The 15,230-nt window shown below is 43.4% G+C and overlaps 1 protein-coding gene across 1 annotated transcript in view; it reads right to left on the bottom strand.

The window, feature by feature from the left end:
* Positions 1–1,170: 1,170 nt before the first annotated feature.
* The window catches only part of LOC109306608 (macrophage mannose receptor 1-like), a 105,700-nt gene continuing 91,640 nt past the window's right edge, over positions 1,171–15,230 (bottom strand). The window contains exons 25-30 of the mRNA XM_019530145.1: positions 13,747–13,899; positions 12,872–13,069; positions 11,096–11,209; positions 6,852–7,013; positions 3,490–3,531; positions 1,171–1,988 (exon numbers count right to left, since the gene is read on the bottom strand). Of these exons, the coding sequence (XP_019385690.1) occupies positions 1,795–1,988; positions 3,490–3,531; positions 6,852–7,013; positions 11,096–11,209; positions 12,872–13,069; positions 13,747–13,899 (863 nt within the window). The 3' untranslated portion in view covers positions 1,171–1,794. The remainder of the gene's footprint in view (positions 1,989–3,489; positions 3,532–6,851; positions 7,014–11,095; positions 11,210–12,871; positions 13,070–13,746; positions 13,900–15,230) is intronic.

The raw sequence follows: 15,230 nt of genomic DNA on the forward strand, positions 1-15,230 counted from the left end.
GAGGAGTCATCAAGCAGAATAAGCCCTTCTCTTTTGGTTGAGGAAAGCCTGGATCACAGTATTAATCTTATTCAGACAGTCTTGGTATTGATAGGTGGTATAGCCAATGGATTCAGCACAGGCCATATGGATGGCAGTTTTGTACCCCTTCCAAAATTCCTCAGTGTTGCCTTCATCTGTGGGCAGGGCAGAGAGCTGTTCTTGGAGACACTGTTAAAATCTATACAGACCTTCAGGCACTGAAGAGATTTGGTGTTGAAAGTCCTTCATATTTTGGATGTTTTGGAGCAAGCCAGATGTTCATCATGGGTCTGAAAAATGATGTTCTGTCCAGCAGTCATTGGTTTCTCATATTGCTCACGTGACGTGGACACCATTTGACCACAGGCCCTAACAATTACATAATCAAGGAAGTACCAGTGCTTAGAGTGAAGATGTCTCCAGGTAGTCTTATATTTGTTACTGTCTGAAGATTGTGCCAAGATTGTGCTTTGCACATGTGCTCAGGGGAAGGATGGCACTGGAGTTAGCTTTCCCTACTCTTTCCTTCCCAGTGGTGCCATTGCAGACTTCCAGGCTATGCCCAACTGGCACTGAAGTTTCACATGACTTTTTGTTTGGGCATTCATTAATGCCCATAGGGAGCTCTATAACTTGACTGATGAACTGATTCTTGATGGTGAAACCAGCACCAAGAACACGTTTGTCCTGGGCTGGTTTCCCCTTCCAGAAAAAGGTGTAGCCTCCACCCTCTCTTCCGTCAATTGACTCTCATCCGGTTGTCTCATCTCACAGCTGCAATGCCGATATTGCATCTCTCTAGTTCCCTGGAGACGATGGCAATTCTTTTTTCTGGTCATTCATTGTCTTGGTTATCCATCAAGGTGTGACTGTTACACGTTGTAAAAATCAGTGTTGTCTTATGACATTTTTGACTACAGAGAAAGAGATCCTACTGGATGCATTTTTCCAACCAGAAGCAGATAATACAGCCTAAGTTTAGGGCACCTTTTTAGCTCCTTCCCTATGTAGGATGAGCAAAGTGTATCGTGCTAAGACCACTTAGTCATAATAGCAGCTGCTAAATTACACCTCAGCAATTCTTTGCTGTAGAAAGGTGGGCAATACCTTGATAGTTCCCACACAAAATTACAAAACCATTTGCAGAACTGACATGGATTACAAGTTTATATATTATCAAGATTTATTTGAACTTGATTACAAGTTACTACATTACTGTTACTATACTAAAGAAAATGAAAACACAAGGTTTTGTGTCTCCTAAAATTTTCTGAAGTGATAATGTGCAATACTTCTTTACATAAACAGTGAAACGTAATTCCCATTCAAAAACAAACAAACAAAACAGGAGTGGGTTGCTAGAATTAATTTTGTGGGATAACTTTCAGAATGTCAGCAGAATTAGATTAACACTTTGAGTGCTTTTTGGCTTCCACAAAGCAAATTCAATGATCATGATATCTTAGGGCCAACTAGTTCTAAATAAGAAATAATATTTCTGAACAATTATCCATGCTCACTTGTTCCATTTATGGGAAGAGTCTGAATGCTAGAACAGTATAATAGTAATGAATGTTTCTACTTGCTTAAAAACGCATACAACACAAAATAAGCCATTACTGCTACAAGAGAATTTGTCTTTGGTTAGAGATTCAATTCATTCCACTTAGTTAAATTACCAAAATCTGGCACATCCTTAGTTTTATTAAACTAGAGGACAGTGTGTACATTCTGCCTGATACTGCCTACAGAATCCTTTATTTCACTACTTCCTTAAGCAGCAGTATCAGTGCTATTCAGTTGTATCTCATTGCCTTCACCACTTCTTTCCTCTTGATTTTGCATTTTTTTCTTGTATAAGAAAGAGGCCATGAGGCCAGCTCCAGCTAAACTAAGAATGGCCAGCACTCCCAGTATCCAGATTGCAAGGCTGCCAGATGCAGAAGGCTCTTCATCCTTCTTCTCTTCTGTAAACAAATACAGAACATTATTAAATGCATTGGTGATTATATTAGATGACAACTACTGAATATAGAGAACAAAGGAGCAAATTCTCAACCCTGCCAAGGCATGTTGGAGATTTCCATCCTAAACTTGGGCCCCAGATGGACATTACATTTATGGCACAATTAACACTATAAATTGCCAAAAAAATGCATGTCCTGTTTTGCATGTCTGATATACAATAGCAAGATGCATTAGTTTGAGGATCCAGGATCACATCTCATTAAATTAACATCTGTCAAGACCCTTGGAGACAGTTCTGCTCCAACCTGGGCACTAAGCCATGTCAAAGGATTACTGGTGATTACCCTTTCCTTTAACAGAACCCTCTGTTTAAGAAGACTCAGATTATGGTGGGAGCAGCAGTAACTATGGAGGAAGATATTAACATATTTCATATTATAACTTAAATAAAAGGTTTTTAGTCTTTGAACAATCTATGATCTTTTCACTATTTGTTATTTGTGCTCCATGATTGTTCACCTTGATCACATGAAATGGTCTCTGCTCCCAATTGGGAAACAAATAAACCTGCTTGGTAATGTTTATTTCTGACCCATCATTATTTTCACGTTTTGTATTTTTTCATCTTAAATAAGGATAAAAGAATTTCAGAAATTTGGCGAGTTCGGGGTATTTTCATGAGTGCCTGATAAAGTATGAATGCTGACAAAGGCATGAGATTCACAGGTAACAGAACTCCATGAACAGCAGCAGAGAATACACTGGCTGCTTATAACAATAATTAAAAATCTGTCTTCATTATTCAAAAAGTTTTATCCTGACTACATGCATCCAATCTTGATGTCCCCACTCGCATCTAGTTTCAAGTCAACACCTATTTAATTCAATAGGACCATGAGAAATGGCCAGAAGAAAGACTCATTGAAAACTTAGAGCTAGGTGATACCCAAACAAAAAGTCATGTGAAACGATCCTGCTCCCATGAGATCATGGTCTGAAGAGAATGAAGGTTCCTTCCATAGTCTCTCCATCATGCAAACCTTTATAGGTGCAGTTATGTGAGGTAGAGTGCCATAGTTCTACCTCACTAAAACTGTGTGCGCCATTGGCATCCAAAAGCTGTGTTTTCCAAGTATAGGGTCCTTGGCCCTAATCCTTGCTTAAGGCATGGAAATAAGAGAGGTACAGTACACCCCTCCTATACTCTTACCTTTTTCTTGCCCTCCTAGAAAAGGGAGGGACCTAATTCAAACCTAAGGAAGGACCTTAGGATTTTGCCCAATAGGAGCTGATCCGATGAGGCCAAGGCATCATTTGTAACCAATTTTAGACAGGAACATGAACGGCTAACCATTTAGGAAAGCATTTTGAATTTTTTTTTTCAAAAGTATTTAAGGACTTTAGGATTATGTAACCACTGAATTTGAGTGGTTTTGAAACTTGTACTATATACTCTTATTGAACTTGGGATTTTAATACTTTGTTTAAAAATAACCCTACCTCTTTCCCTTGAAATCTTCACAGTTTTTTCAATTTCAATCGCTTTAAAAGGAAAAAAGACATATTCAGAATTTATAAAAGTTGGACTATTTCAATGAAAACTATACTGGATTGAAAAATAGGAAGGTTTGCTGTTGTGTTTATAGTGCTCTTACACTAATAAAGAGAATTAGAAGAGATAAAATATGTGACAAGAGCTTTATCTACTTTTTAATATAATTGAACTATAAGACTAGACAAGTAAACTCTTTTATAAAACCTCTTACTTCAAGGAATAATAGAAAATAGGGCTGGAAGGGACCTCAGGAGATCATTTAGTCCAGCCTCCTGCTCAAAGCAGGACCATCCCCAACTAGATCATTTCAGCCTGGGCTTTGTCAAGCTGGAGGTTAAAAACTTCCAAGGATGGAGATTCTACCATATTTCTAGTTAACTTGTTCCAGTGCTTCACTGAGAACAGTCTAATCTAACTCTATCCTCTCTGGAACCACCCTTCAGGTAGTTAAGGCTGCTATCAAATCCCTGCTTAACCTTCTCTTCTGCAGACTAAAACCCAGTTCCCTCAGTCCCTCTTCCAGAAGCCATGTGCCCCAGACCCTGCACCATTCCTGTTGCTCTCCTGTGTGCTCTCACCAACTTGTCTACATCCTTTCTATAGTTGGGGGACACAGTACTCCAGCTGTTGCCTCACCAGTACAGAATTCAGTAGAATAATTACTTCCCTTGATCTGCTGGCAACGCTTGTACTAATGCAGCCCAGTATGCTGTTAGCTTTCTTGGCAACCAGGGTACACTGCTGAGGAGATGTGTAACAAAAATATGGGACACTCAGGAGTGGGAATTATAGGACAAATTGGGTGTATCTAAACATACAATTGATTAGAAGCAATAAACTCTGGAGCAGTTTGAGCCAGAGTAAATTACCCAGGCATAATGTCTATACACGCATCTGGGACAGCAGCAATTTGAGACAGAGCAGAGTCGTTTGCACCAGGGCCACTCCTGCCCTGCTCTGCCCCAGGCTCCAGGTGGTGGCATCAGGTGGCAGAGGGGCTGGCTAGAGCATGAGGCTGTTGAAAGTGTGGAGCTGTTTGGCAAGGTAGCAGGCAGGAGTCTGGCCCCCTGCTGGCTGGGCTCACTGGGCACAATTTACACCCACGGTCAGTCTCTACACTTGCATCTACAGTCTCTACACTTGCATCTACTCTCTCACAACAGATTTAGTTTACTGCAGCCTAGTACCGTCACGTGTAGACAGTGATGCTTTACTCTGCAGTCAGTTAGTCCACTCCACAGTAAAGCACACATGTCAATGTGGCCATTAAGTAGGGAACTAGTTCTTACTAGGTTCATCTACGCAAGACACTTTAGTGTGAAGTAGCATAGTTTACTGCACAGTAAGTATGTGCGTCTACATATGTACATGCTTACTGCACAGTAAACCTCACTAATCATGAGTAAATAGCAAATTTAATTGCAATTAGTAATGGTGCAGTAGCGCTCATGTAGATGCCTGACCAGGAGAAAATCTGCTCCCAGTCTGCTGGCCACCAGGGGATGGGAAGATTGCTCCCTGACCCCAGGATCTGCTGCTCAGGTGGGCTCCACCAATGAATGCCAGGTGGTAGGGTCAATGTTCCCCTGCTCCCGGCAGGGAATTCCAGGCCCCCTGTTCCAAGATTGCATTTGGCAAGTAGGGAGTTGGGAAATAAAGGTCTCCCAGCCTGGGCCCATGATCATGGAGCCTGGCCTGGGAGATAAGGATTTTCCTGTGCCAGCCCCACGATTGTAAAGCCAGTGCTGAGATCTCACTGCTAGCTGGGGCTGGGGAGCATGTTCCCTACCCACATCCATGATCACAGAGCTGGGCAGGGAACAGGCTGGGGAGTGGATGGGGCAAGGGGTTGGGACCTACCCCTCTCCTGCAGCTCTTTTTGAGTCCCCTGCCCCTGATGGGGAAACCAGGGCCAGGAGCTCCCTGCTGCTGAAGCAGGGGGAAATTATCCCCACCCCAGCAGCAGGCAGCACCCTGGGGGCAGCTGTCTCTTGGTCCAGTGTTACCTGACAGCCCTTTGGCTAGCACCCAGGGATACCTACAGCTCCCCTCGTGGTGGTAGGGGCCCATTGCAGGGCTCCAGGAAATGGAAGCACTATCCTTCCATTAGCAGCAAATCTGCTCCCTTGACCCTGCATGTGTCACCTGCCCAGAAGCATTTACTCATAAGTAGTTTACTCACAAGTAAACAGATCCTGGTCAAATGCATATGTAGACGTGCCCATTAAGTAGGGAAATTATCTTTCATCATGCACTTCCCAAATAACAAGCATGGCCAGAAGTGCAGAGAGACTTCTGTATAAACTGAAACTAAATAAGTTAGAACTTTTCATCTTAGAGAAAAGATAACTGAAGGGAGATGAATAAAACCTTAAAAAAAAACCAACCAGCTTTGGTCTCAACTGAGCACACTGAAGCCAGAGGGAAAGAAGTGGGCACAGGGAAGGCAGAAAACAGGGGAGGGTTGGAACAATGCTATTTTTACTGGACAGCCCTGTTTTAAACACAGATGTTTCTTAAATGGGATGTATGGTCACCAAATTAAGTGAAATTAAAACAAATAAATTGTACAACATGCTGTTTCATATTGCTAATATATAATACCAGAGAATCAGGAAAATGAAGCATAAGAATGAGATAAACTGTTTCTAAATTGCCTACAGTATTTGTTTTATATTTAAAAGAAGGTGGCAATAAAATGGTTACCACAATACTAATAAAATCTTTTGATAAAGACGACAGACTAAATTTTCAAAAATGGCTATAGAGTTTAGATGTTTAATTTCAGAATCGGTTCTCAGAGTGTGGGTACCCGGGCTTTTCTGCCAAAGAAGTGCATTTGAAATGCTTCCATTTGTGCATACAAAAGCAGAAGTACTGTAAACTGCTAGTTATATTTTAATAATACCTGCCATTTGGATGAATTCTTTACATTGCACTTTAGGAGAATAGATTTCCAATATACCATGATATCTCTTATTATACCATCATCATGGTTTTTAATCACTACAGGAGTGAGGTCCTGGCAGTCTCCAACAGGAGTTGTGAGGACAAAAACAGGCCCCAAATAAAACTCCAATTATTTTAAGGTGAAGGTTGGTAAATTTAAGAAGAAGTCATATGATATAGTTTTTGTAGCAACACAGGGCTGGATTTAGCTCCCCAGGAAGTGGCATGTTTCTATATACATAGCGTCAGTCCCCTACCATACCACAGCTGCATATATTGTAATATTACACAGAGATATTTTTATAGTATACTAATGATAACTGATAAATATTAATATATAATTAACTATATTACTTACTGTTTGATTTTTCACAAACAAATCCTTGTTCATAAGAACACTCAAGTTTATTCCAAAATCCATATAATCCAGAAATCTCAACACAGTGACCTCCCTCATTGGGCTGTTCTGCATTCCAGTTGACAAAATCCACTGCAGTGTTATCTAGCCATAACCACTGGCCTAAAGTCAAAATGAATGTGTATAAAAAAAAAAGAAAAACATTCTTCTATACACAGCAATTCTGAACTAATACCTGCTTTCCAAGTATCAGCACATTGTTTGTACTGTTTGAGAGAGCTCAAGAAAAATAATCCTATTAGGCAAAAATGTAATGTCATTTACTATTAACTAACACCTAAGAACTCTATTAACAAAAGAGTACATAATGTGATAAATGTAAATGGCATGCAGAATTTGAAGCAATACACACAAAGTTGGGCTTGCGAATTCAGAGGTATGAAATTGAGTTAAGAAGAACAAAAAATACTGCAAACAAAACAAGAATCTGAAAATATATTGAAATATATTATAGTAAAACAATTATACTTTTTTTTAATGCATTCCTGCTTGGGTCTTATGTTTTATTTGCTTTGTAATAGAAACCATGTACAATTGATTTGTGGCTACTTGTTTACTGTCAGTATTTGCCTAAGCCCGGGAATCTGTCCACTCACAATAGGTATCTGGGTGTCATCCAAATACAAACATATCATAAAACATGCCTTCTCATGAAAAATTCTGACAGACCACAGACACTGATGATGGTGATAACATGAACTATTGGAGCACACCATCAAAGAATGGAAATAGGGTTCATGAAGAACTGTTTAACACATCTTTCTGACAGGAAGCAATTAATCCATTCCAAGACAGGTCCATTTATACCTGGCTATAGCTGTTTGATGATCAGTAGTTTTAGACCCAACATCACCTCTAAGTCCAGGGTTACTGAACCTTGATGCAGACATCAAGGTGCAGTAACCCTGGACTTAGAGGATTGTGTAAGAGGTCCAAAAGTTCCCTATTGAGCCAAGGGGGCACCCCAGCCCACTGACTGCACTTCCTTTGGGATTGGATGGACTTCCTTTGTGCTTTGAGGATTATGTTCCTTTTGGAGAAAATGGGGATTTCACTGCTGGCACTGGTGGCCCCATAGGTAATCAGCAGTAGCTGCCCATGCCAGCAGTGACAGCTGCTACCTACAAAACTTCCCACTGCCACCGCAAAGCCACACTCGGAGCTGTGTGGCCAGCGCCAGTGGCATGGTGCGGGATGATGGTGGGGACAGCTGCATGCCAGCTGGCCACCACCACACTGCCACTGCTGCCTGGCAGCCAGCTGCATAGCTCCGGGCACAGCTCCATGGCCACAGCAGGAGGTTTTGTAGGCAGTGGCTGTCACTGCTGGCGCGGTCTTCCAGGTAAGCAGCAGCTGCTGCTGCATGCGAGCCCTTCCCCCCACCCCCACCAGCCACCATTCCTCACCATGGCTGCAGAGCCAGCCACAGAACTGTGCTCCAGTTGCATGCAAGCCTCCCTCTTCCCCTCCCCTGGGCAGGTGGCCGTGCGGCATGAGTGCAGCCCGCACATGGCATGCACCACCACACTGCACCCCGCAACGCTTGCCCACAAAATCCCCCGCAGAGGGGCACCCCTCCCCTCACCCCCTGGCCCTGCTTCCAGCTGTGGTGTGCTGCCTGGGGCCAGCAGCCCCCAACCATCTTCCCCAGCCCTGCCCCACAGCCCCCAAGCCCCACTTACCTCTAGGATCCAGGGCCAAAAGGCATGGCTCCACAGTGAAAGCTCTTGCCCGCAAAGCCCACCCCTCCCCCAACCTTCCTACAGCCACCACCACCCTGCACCCTCGTGGAGCTGTGCAGCCAGTTGCAAGGCATGCCACTGCATGCAAGCCCCCCATTCCACCCTCTGTCCAGGCAGCACATATGTGGCCCACACATGGTGGTTGCTACTACACTGCTGCTGCTGTGCTCTGCACCACTTGCCCACAAAGCCATGCAGGTGGCCATGGGATAGTAGCGCAGGGTGCAGTGGCAGCCTCCATGTGAAAACCCCCTGTCAGGCCAGCCAGCACATGTGTGGGCCCACAGAGTGGCACCCCTGCCCTCACCCCTTGGCCCTGCTCTTGGGAGTGGGCATAGGGGCACACTCCCCCACTTCTTGATCTATCCCCCCAGCACCTTTCCTTTTCCCCACCCTGCCCTGCCCTTCCCCCCACACACACTTACCTGTTGGGGTATGTGTCAGTGTCTGTGTCTGCATGTCTGTGCCTGTGGGTCTGGGGGGCTGTTGTGAGGGGCATCAGGCAGGCTGTTGAGACTGTGGCGAGGAGTGCGGTGCACCAGCAGTGCTGCAGGGGGCTGTGGGGGGCCTTTAATTTTTATCACGGATTTTGGGTTTTTAATCAGAGAATTTGCAATTTTTAATCAGAGAAAACCAGGATCCCTGGTCATCACCTAGAAGGACTACAGAGCACTGGCCCGTACCTGTATAGAGAGGACCAGAAAAGCCAAGGCAGACGCCAAACTCAGGCTAGCCACAGGAATCAAGGACAACAAAAAGTCCTTCTTCAGGTATGTGGGAAGTCAGAGGAAGAACAAAGGCAACATCGGACCCCTGCTAAATCAAAGGGGGCAGCTGATGACTGATACTCAGGAAAAGGCAAATCTCCTAAACGATTACTTTGCATCAGTCTTCTACTCATCCAAAGTCACCCTGTCAGATAGGACACAAAGCATCCAGGGGGCAGGAGATGGGTCCACAATTGACGTAGATCAAGTGAGGAAACACCTGCAAAGACTCATCTACAGGTCCACAGGCCTGGATGGTATGCACCCAAGAGTCCTGAAGGGGCTGGTGGACATCATAGCACGCTCTATGGCAAAGATATTTGAGAACTTGTGGCACTCGGGAGAGGTAGTGGAGGATTGGAAATGAGCCACTGTAGTCCCAATTGTCAAGAAAGGAAGGAAGGAAGACTCAGGGAATTACAGACCAATCAGTCTGACATCCATCCCTGGAAAGATCCTGGAGAAAATTATCAAGGGTTCCATCAGCAGCATGCTAATGAAAGGCAACTTTCTGAGTGCCAGCCAACATGGCTTTGTTGCTGGAAGGTCTTGCCTGACAAACCTCATCTCCTTCTACGATCAGATGCCACATTGCCTGGACAAGGAAGATGAAGTTGATGTCATATATCTGTATTTCAAGAAGGTCTTTGACTTGGTCTCCCATTATGTCCTCACAGCTAAGCTGGAAAACTGTGGCCTCGACCATCTCATGGTCCAATGGCTGGGGAACTGACTCTGGGGTCAGACCCAAAGTGTACTGGTTGATAGCAACAAATCAACATGGCATGAGGTGACTAGTGGTGTCCCTCAGGGCTCAGTACTCAGGCCAGTACTCTTCACCATTTTCATAAATGATCTGGATTTAGGCATCAGATGCAGACTGGCAAAGTTCACACATGACACTAAACTATGGGGGAAGGCAGTCACATTGGAGAACAGGTTGGGAATACAGGCTGACCTGGACAGGCTCGCAAGGTGGGTGGACCAAAACCTGATTGCATTTAATGCAGACAAGTGCAGGGCACTCCACCTTGAGAGGAAAAACCAGCATCATACTTATAGGGTCAGCATTGCTATGCTTACTAGCACCATGACTGAAAGAGACTTGGGGGTTCATCACAAGATGAACATGAGCCACCAATGAGATGCTGTAGCAGGCAAACCAAACCAAACTCTGGCTTGCACCCACCTACTATGCCTGCAGCACCACATTATCTGGCTCATGGGGTTTCCCACAGACCTGGAAATTTGGTGGGGTACTGGAAGCATTATTTTCCACAGTTTCCAGCAGCATCAAATTTCCAGACCTGTAGGGTGGCCCGCAGGCTGGATTGTGCTGGTGTGTGGGGTCAGGCTGTGGTTGTTGCCAGTGTATATGGTCACTCCAAAGGCAAACTGAAACCAAACCAACTCTATGTGCTGAACCCATGCTGGATCAGATCTGTGGACATGCCTCTCATCATTTGTTCAGCCTGCAGAGCTAAATAGGTTGAACACCAACAGTGTAGGGGAGGCCTAGAACCATCCCCTTTGATATTAGGTGGTGCTAAGAAACATATATAGACTTACCAGACCATCATTAGAATGTATATTTAAAGATAAAAATGACCTCTGGGGAATAATACTTGTTGAATACTTATTTTGATTGAATGCTGAAATTAAAAAAAAGAATTACCATCCATATTTCTGTATATTCCTATCCAAAAACCTTTTATTTTTGTGCCACTCCATAGTAGATGTGTCCAGAAATCAAACCTTTCTGAATAGTGTCCCAAACTGTAAAAACCATCTGGAAAGTATTAAGATAACCTGGGTCAGCATACATTAAAATGACACTCCTTCAAACCTAACACAAAAAATAAGTTTATTTTGAAGAGGAATAATCAGCCAATCAGAGTTTGTGCATGTGCTCAACACACATGTCCTGCCCTTGAAGCACTCAACCCTCAATCCCAGCTGGTAGGGAAATTATCACTCCTTGTGACTCTGCAGCAACCTCATTCCCCTTCACTTATCTACCAGTAAAGGACCAGGGAAGTTTCTGGAGCAAGCTTCTCTAAGGTAGAAAGGAGACAGAGGGAAGTCTGGCATATTGGTACTGATCTTCCCTTCTGCCGACCTTTTGTGTCGTTCACCCCTGCGAGTTGCTTAAAAACTGGAGTGCCTATGATCTGAGCAGCAACAGGATAGAAAGCAAAGAGGATGATATGGTTGGAAGATAAAAGAATAGAGTTGGAAAGATGGAGACAGGAATGTTAATTGAGGAATGATAGAAAGGAAAGGGAAAGACTGGGAAAAACATAGTTGAAGAGAAGAGAACAGCAGAGTAAATTGAAAAAAAGATTTAGACAACTGGGATGACTGGGGAGAAATAATTATGCAATGTTAAGCACAAAATTCAAAGAACTCTGACAGTATAAGGAATATGTGAGGATATGCAGTCCAAGGGGGAAAAAACTATGAGAGAAAAGGAGAAGTGTAAGGGAACAAGTAAATAAAAAAGTTATCATTGAAAAGCTTTGTGAGATATTAAAAAGGAAGGGTGGAAAATAAGAGGGCTGAAAATGTGGTTTACACACTGAAATTTTAGTAGAGCATCAAAAATTAAATTTCTAGGCCTATGCTACTACAAAAATATACTATTTTATTTTTCTTTAAACCTTTCTTATGTCTTCTGCCTGAAGGCTTTTGTGAACTAAAGATAGCAACTGGTGTGGCTGCTTTCTTAGGCTGTGAGTGTGAATCAAATGAATACAGCTTCTACAGTCTTTATATATTTATTTTAAGAGAACATTTGCAACCAGAACCAGAAGTAGCTTTTGGTATGGACCCTGGGTAGTATTTAAGGCAATACAAATAGACAGAACTGCTCAATTACTATTTCCAATTCTAGGCTTTATACAGAAAGGCCAAGAGCTTGGGATGAAGAAAATCCATAACAAGGTAAGCAAGACAAAAGGAAAAAGACAAAAATAGGCAGGGGAAGATAGGTACAGCTAATGAGGGAAATGCATCAGCTCTCATGTTTTCCTGTCAATTGATGCAGCTGCATGTCTTCTGCATTTTTCTCTCCTGACTTCTGAATAATTGCACATTTGAAAACTTTTCCCATCAACCCATCAAACTGTTGCCATTACTAATTGCCCATTTGTAAAGAGCACAGTATTAGATGTCCAAGAACAAATAGAGGACACCTGAAGCTATCTCCTTTGATATTAAGTGGTAAGAGACACATAGGGCACATCTACATGTTGCCCTATGGTGATGTTGTTGCTGCTCCATGCTTTAGTACTTCCAGTTAGTTTTAACCACTAAAAAGGTGGAGCATGCCACTACAGTGAAGTAGCTGCTAGTCACATGTAGAACCACGTAGTCGCTACATCATCCTAGTGCATCATTATGGCAACGTGGTGTGATGTGTACACATGCCCATATAGACCTATCAGATCACCAGTATTAACAGATAAAACAGATAATAATAATCTCAATGGTAAATATATATTATGTTTAAACACTGAAAGAAAAAAATTACCATATATATTTTCATAGTGTTGAAACCAATAGTTGGCCTGTAGTTTTTGAGATGTCAGTATTCTGTATGTCAGAAAATCAGACTCAGCCGAATCTTCTACTGAAGCCAAAGTAGCACCTGGAAAGTATTAATATAGCCTGGGTGAGCATATATTGAAATGATTCATTCCTTCAAACCTACCACAAAAAAAACACTTTATTCTGAAGAGCTTTACTCTGCTCCTGCTTGGTTTTGCTCTCCATTCTTATGCCTCCTAAGAAAAAATAGCAAAAAAAAGAACTTGGGCTTGTATCAAGTGACAGCTCAACAAAGCAAGGGCAATCTTTGAAACTCTACACCTTTTTATTTTAGCATTGAGCAGGTTAGAAGGTATACAGCTGAACTATTGGATCTAGGGTACAAAAGAGCAATGGGATGTATGGATGAAACTGATGTTACATGTCTAAGCCAATGTGGTCATCAAAGCTATACGAGGTAGAATAGATACTATTTTACAGTCTGAAATTGTATTGTACACAATAAATCAATTTACTGTCTATGCTGGAAACATGAATATCACAGTAATTTGCTAATATGTGTAATCCAGACCATAAACCTGAATGTAAAATTAAAGTCAATTATATCTTTCTAGTTTCGTTGCTTCAACTGTGAAAAGCAAGAGCAAAAAAACACTAGATATAGTGGAAATAATATCCAGCTTAAAATAATTATAGCTGTTTCAATAATTGAAATTTTAACTCTTGAAGCTGTTTAATGAGTGTTTTATGCCTGTATGTAAATCTTTTATCTCTTACCTAATTTAATACATTCCAGAGAGGCTTGGGTCCAGCTTCTTTCAGCTGATGTTTCAATGTAATAGCAATGACCACGGTATGCAATCCAAGATCTGAGGCTTTCTGATTCAGGGCAGTGCTCAGCTGATTCCTCAAAACCAGAAGGGGCCACAACTATTAGGAAACCATATAATTTGAAATCAGTCCTTTATTCTTAAAACCCAAAAGTAGTCTGAAAAGTTACTCGTTATGCACATAGTGGACAATGATGAGTAACCGCTGACTTACTAATGATGCTAGGAAAATAATACCCAGGATTCATAATTAACAAATGATGTAAAGCCTGGAACTTCTATTGTCCCTTACAAAAGATTACCTTTGAAGCAATGATGTTGCAACTGCATATTGTATTGCTGGTTGTCCTATGTTTAGTCACACTGGCTGCATCCAGATGAGGGTGACTGTTGTTCTCTGTGCTGCAGTGGAGCAGTGCAGAGGGTTTTATTGACCCCTGGATATCCAGGGGTAAAAAAAAAAAAGTGGTGCAGCGCATGCAGAGCCAGCATGCAACAGTCAAAACTGAAGCTGAGCTGGCCAGAGTCGCACTACAGCTACCAGCCAGGCTCCAAGCAGCAGAATCACAGCTTTTGCAGCTCTGGGAGGCTCCCAGGACCCCAGGTAAGGATTCTGGGGCCTCAATCTGGCCCCCCCACAGGTTGTGAGGCAGGGAGTGGCATTGGGGCTGGGGCAGAGGTGGGTGCTACACAGCTGGGGTATGGGACAGGGGGTGCAGCTCCTGCTGCTATCACCTGCTGCTTTGGGCTGGGGCCGGGGAGCAGGCTAGGTTCTTCCTGCGGGAAGGCCAGGCTGGGCTGTGCTCAGGGTGGATGGCACTGGTGTTGGGAGGGGACTACAGTGGGCTGCAGCCACCTAAAATTTGTTGTAGCCCCCCTGACCCCTTTTCCAGCACTGACACCATCTGCCCCAAGTGCAGCAGGGCCCAACCCCCAGCCCCGGAGCTGCACCCCCTATACCATACCCCATCCCAGCTGTGCGTCAGCCTACGCACTGATGCCTACATAGTCAGATGGATTGCAGATTGGCTGAAGGGTCATACTAAGAGAGTGGTGGTGGACAGGTCATATTCGACCTGGGGGGGAAGTGGGCAGTGGAGTCCCCCAGGGTTCGGTCCTTGGGTCTGCGCTGTTCAATTTCCTTATCAGCGATTTGGACGACGGGGTGAAAAGCAACCTGTTTAAATTTGCTGATGATACCAAAATTTGGGGTGAGCACACTAGTAGGGAGGGAAAGACTGCAGCAAGACCTGGATAGGTTACAGGGGTGGGCTAACTAAAACAGGATGAGTTTCGATACTGACAAGTACAGGGTGCTGCACTTGGGTAGTAGTAACCAGCAGCACTCTTATAAGATGGGAAACTCCCTTCTTGAGAGCACAGAGGCAGAAAGGGATCTTGGAGTCATTATTGACTCCAAGATGAACATGG

This window comes from Crocodylus porosus, unplaced genomic scaffold, assembly GCF_001723895.1.
Source record: "Crocodylus porosus isolate Cpor-Errol unplaced genomic scaffold, CroPor_comp1, whole genome shotgun sequence".
Taxonomy (NCBI): Eukaryota; Metazoa; Chordata; order Crocodylia; family Crocodylidae; genus Crocodylus; species Crocodylus porosus.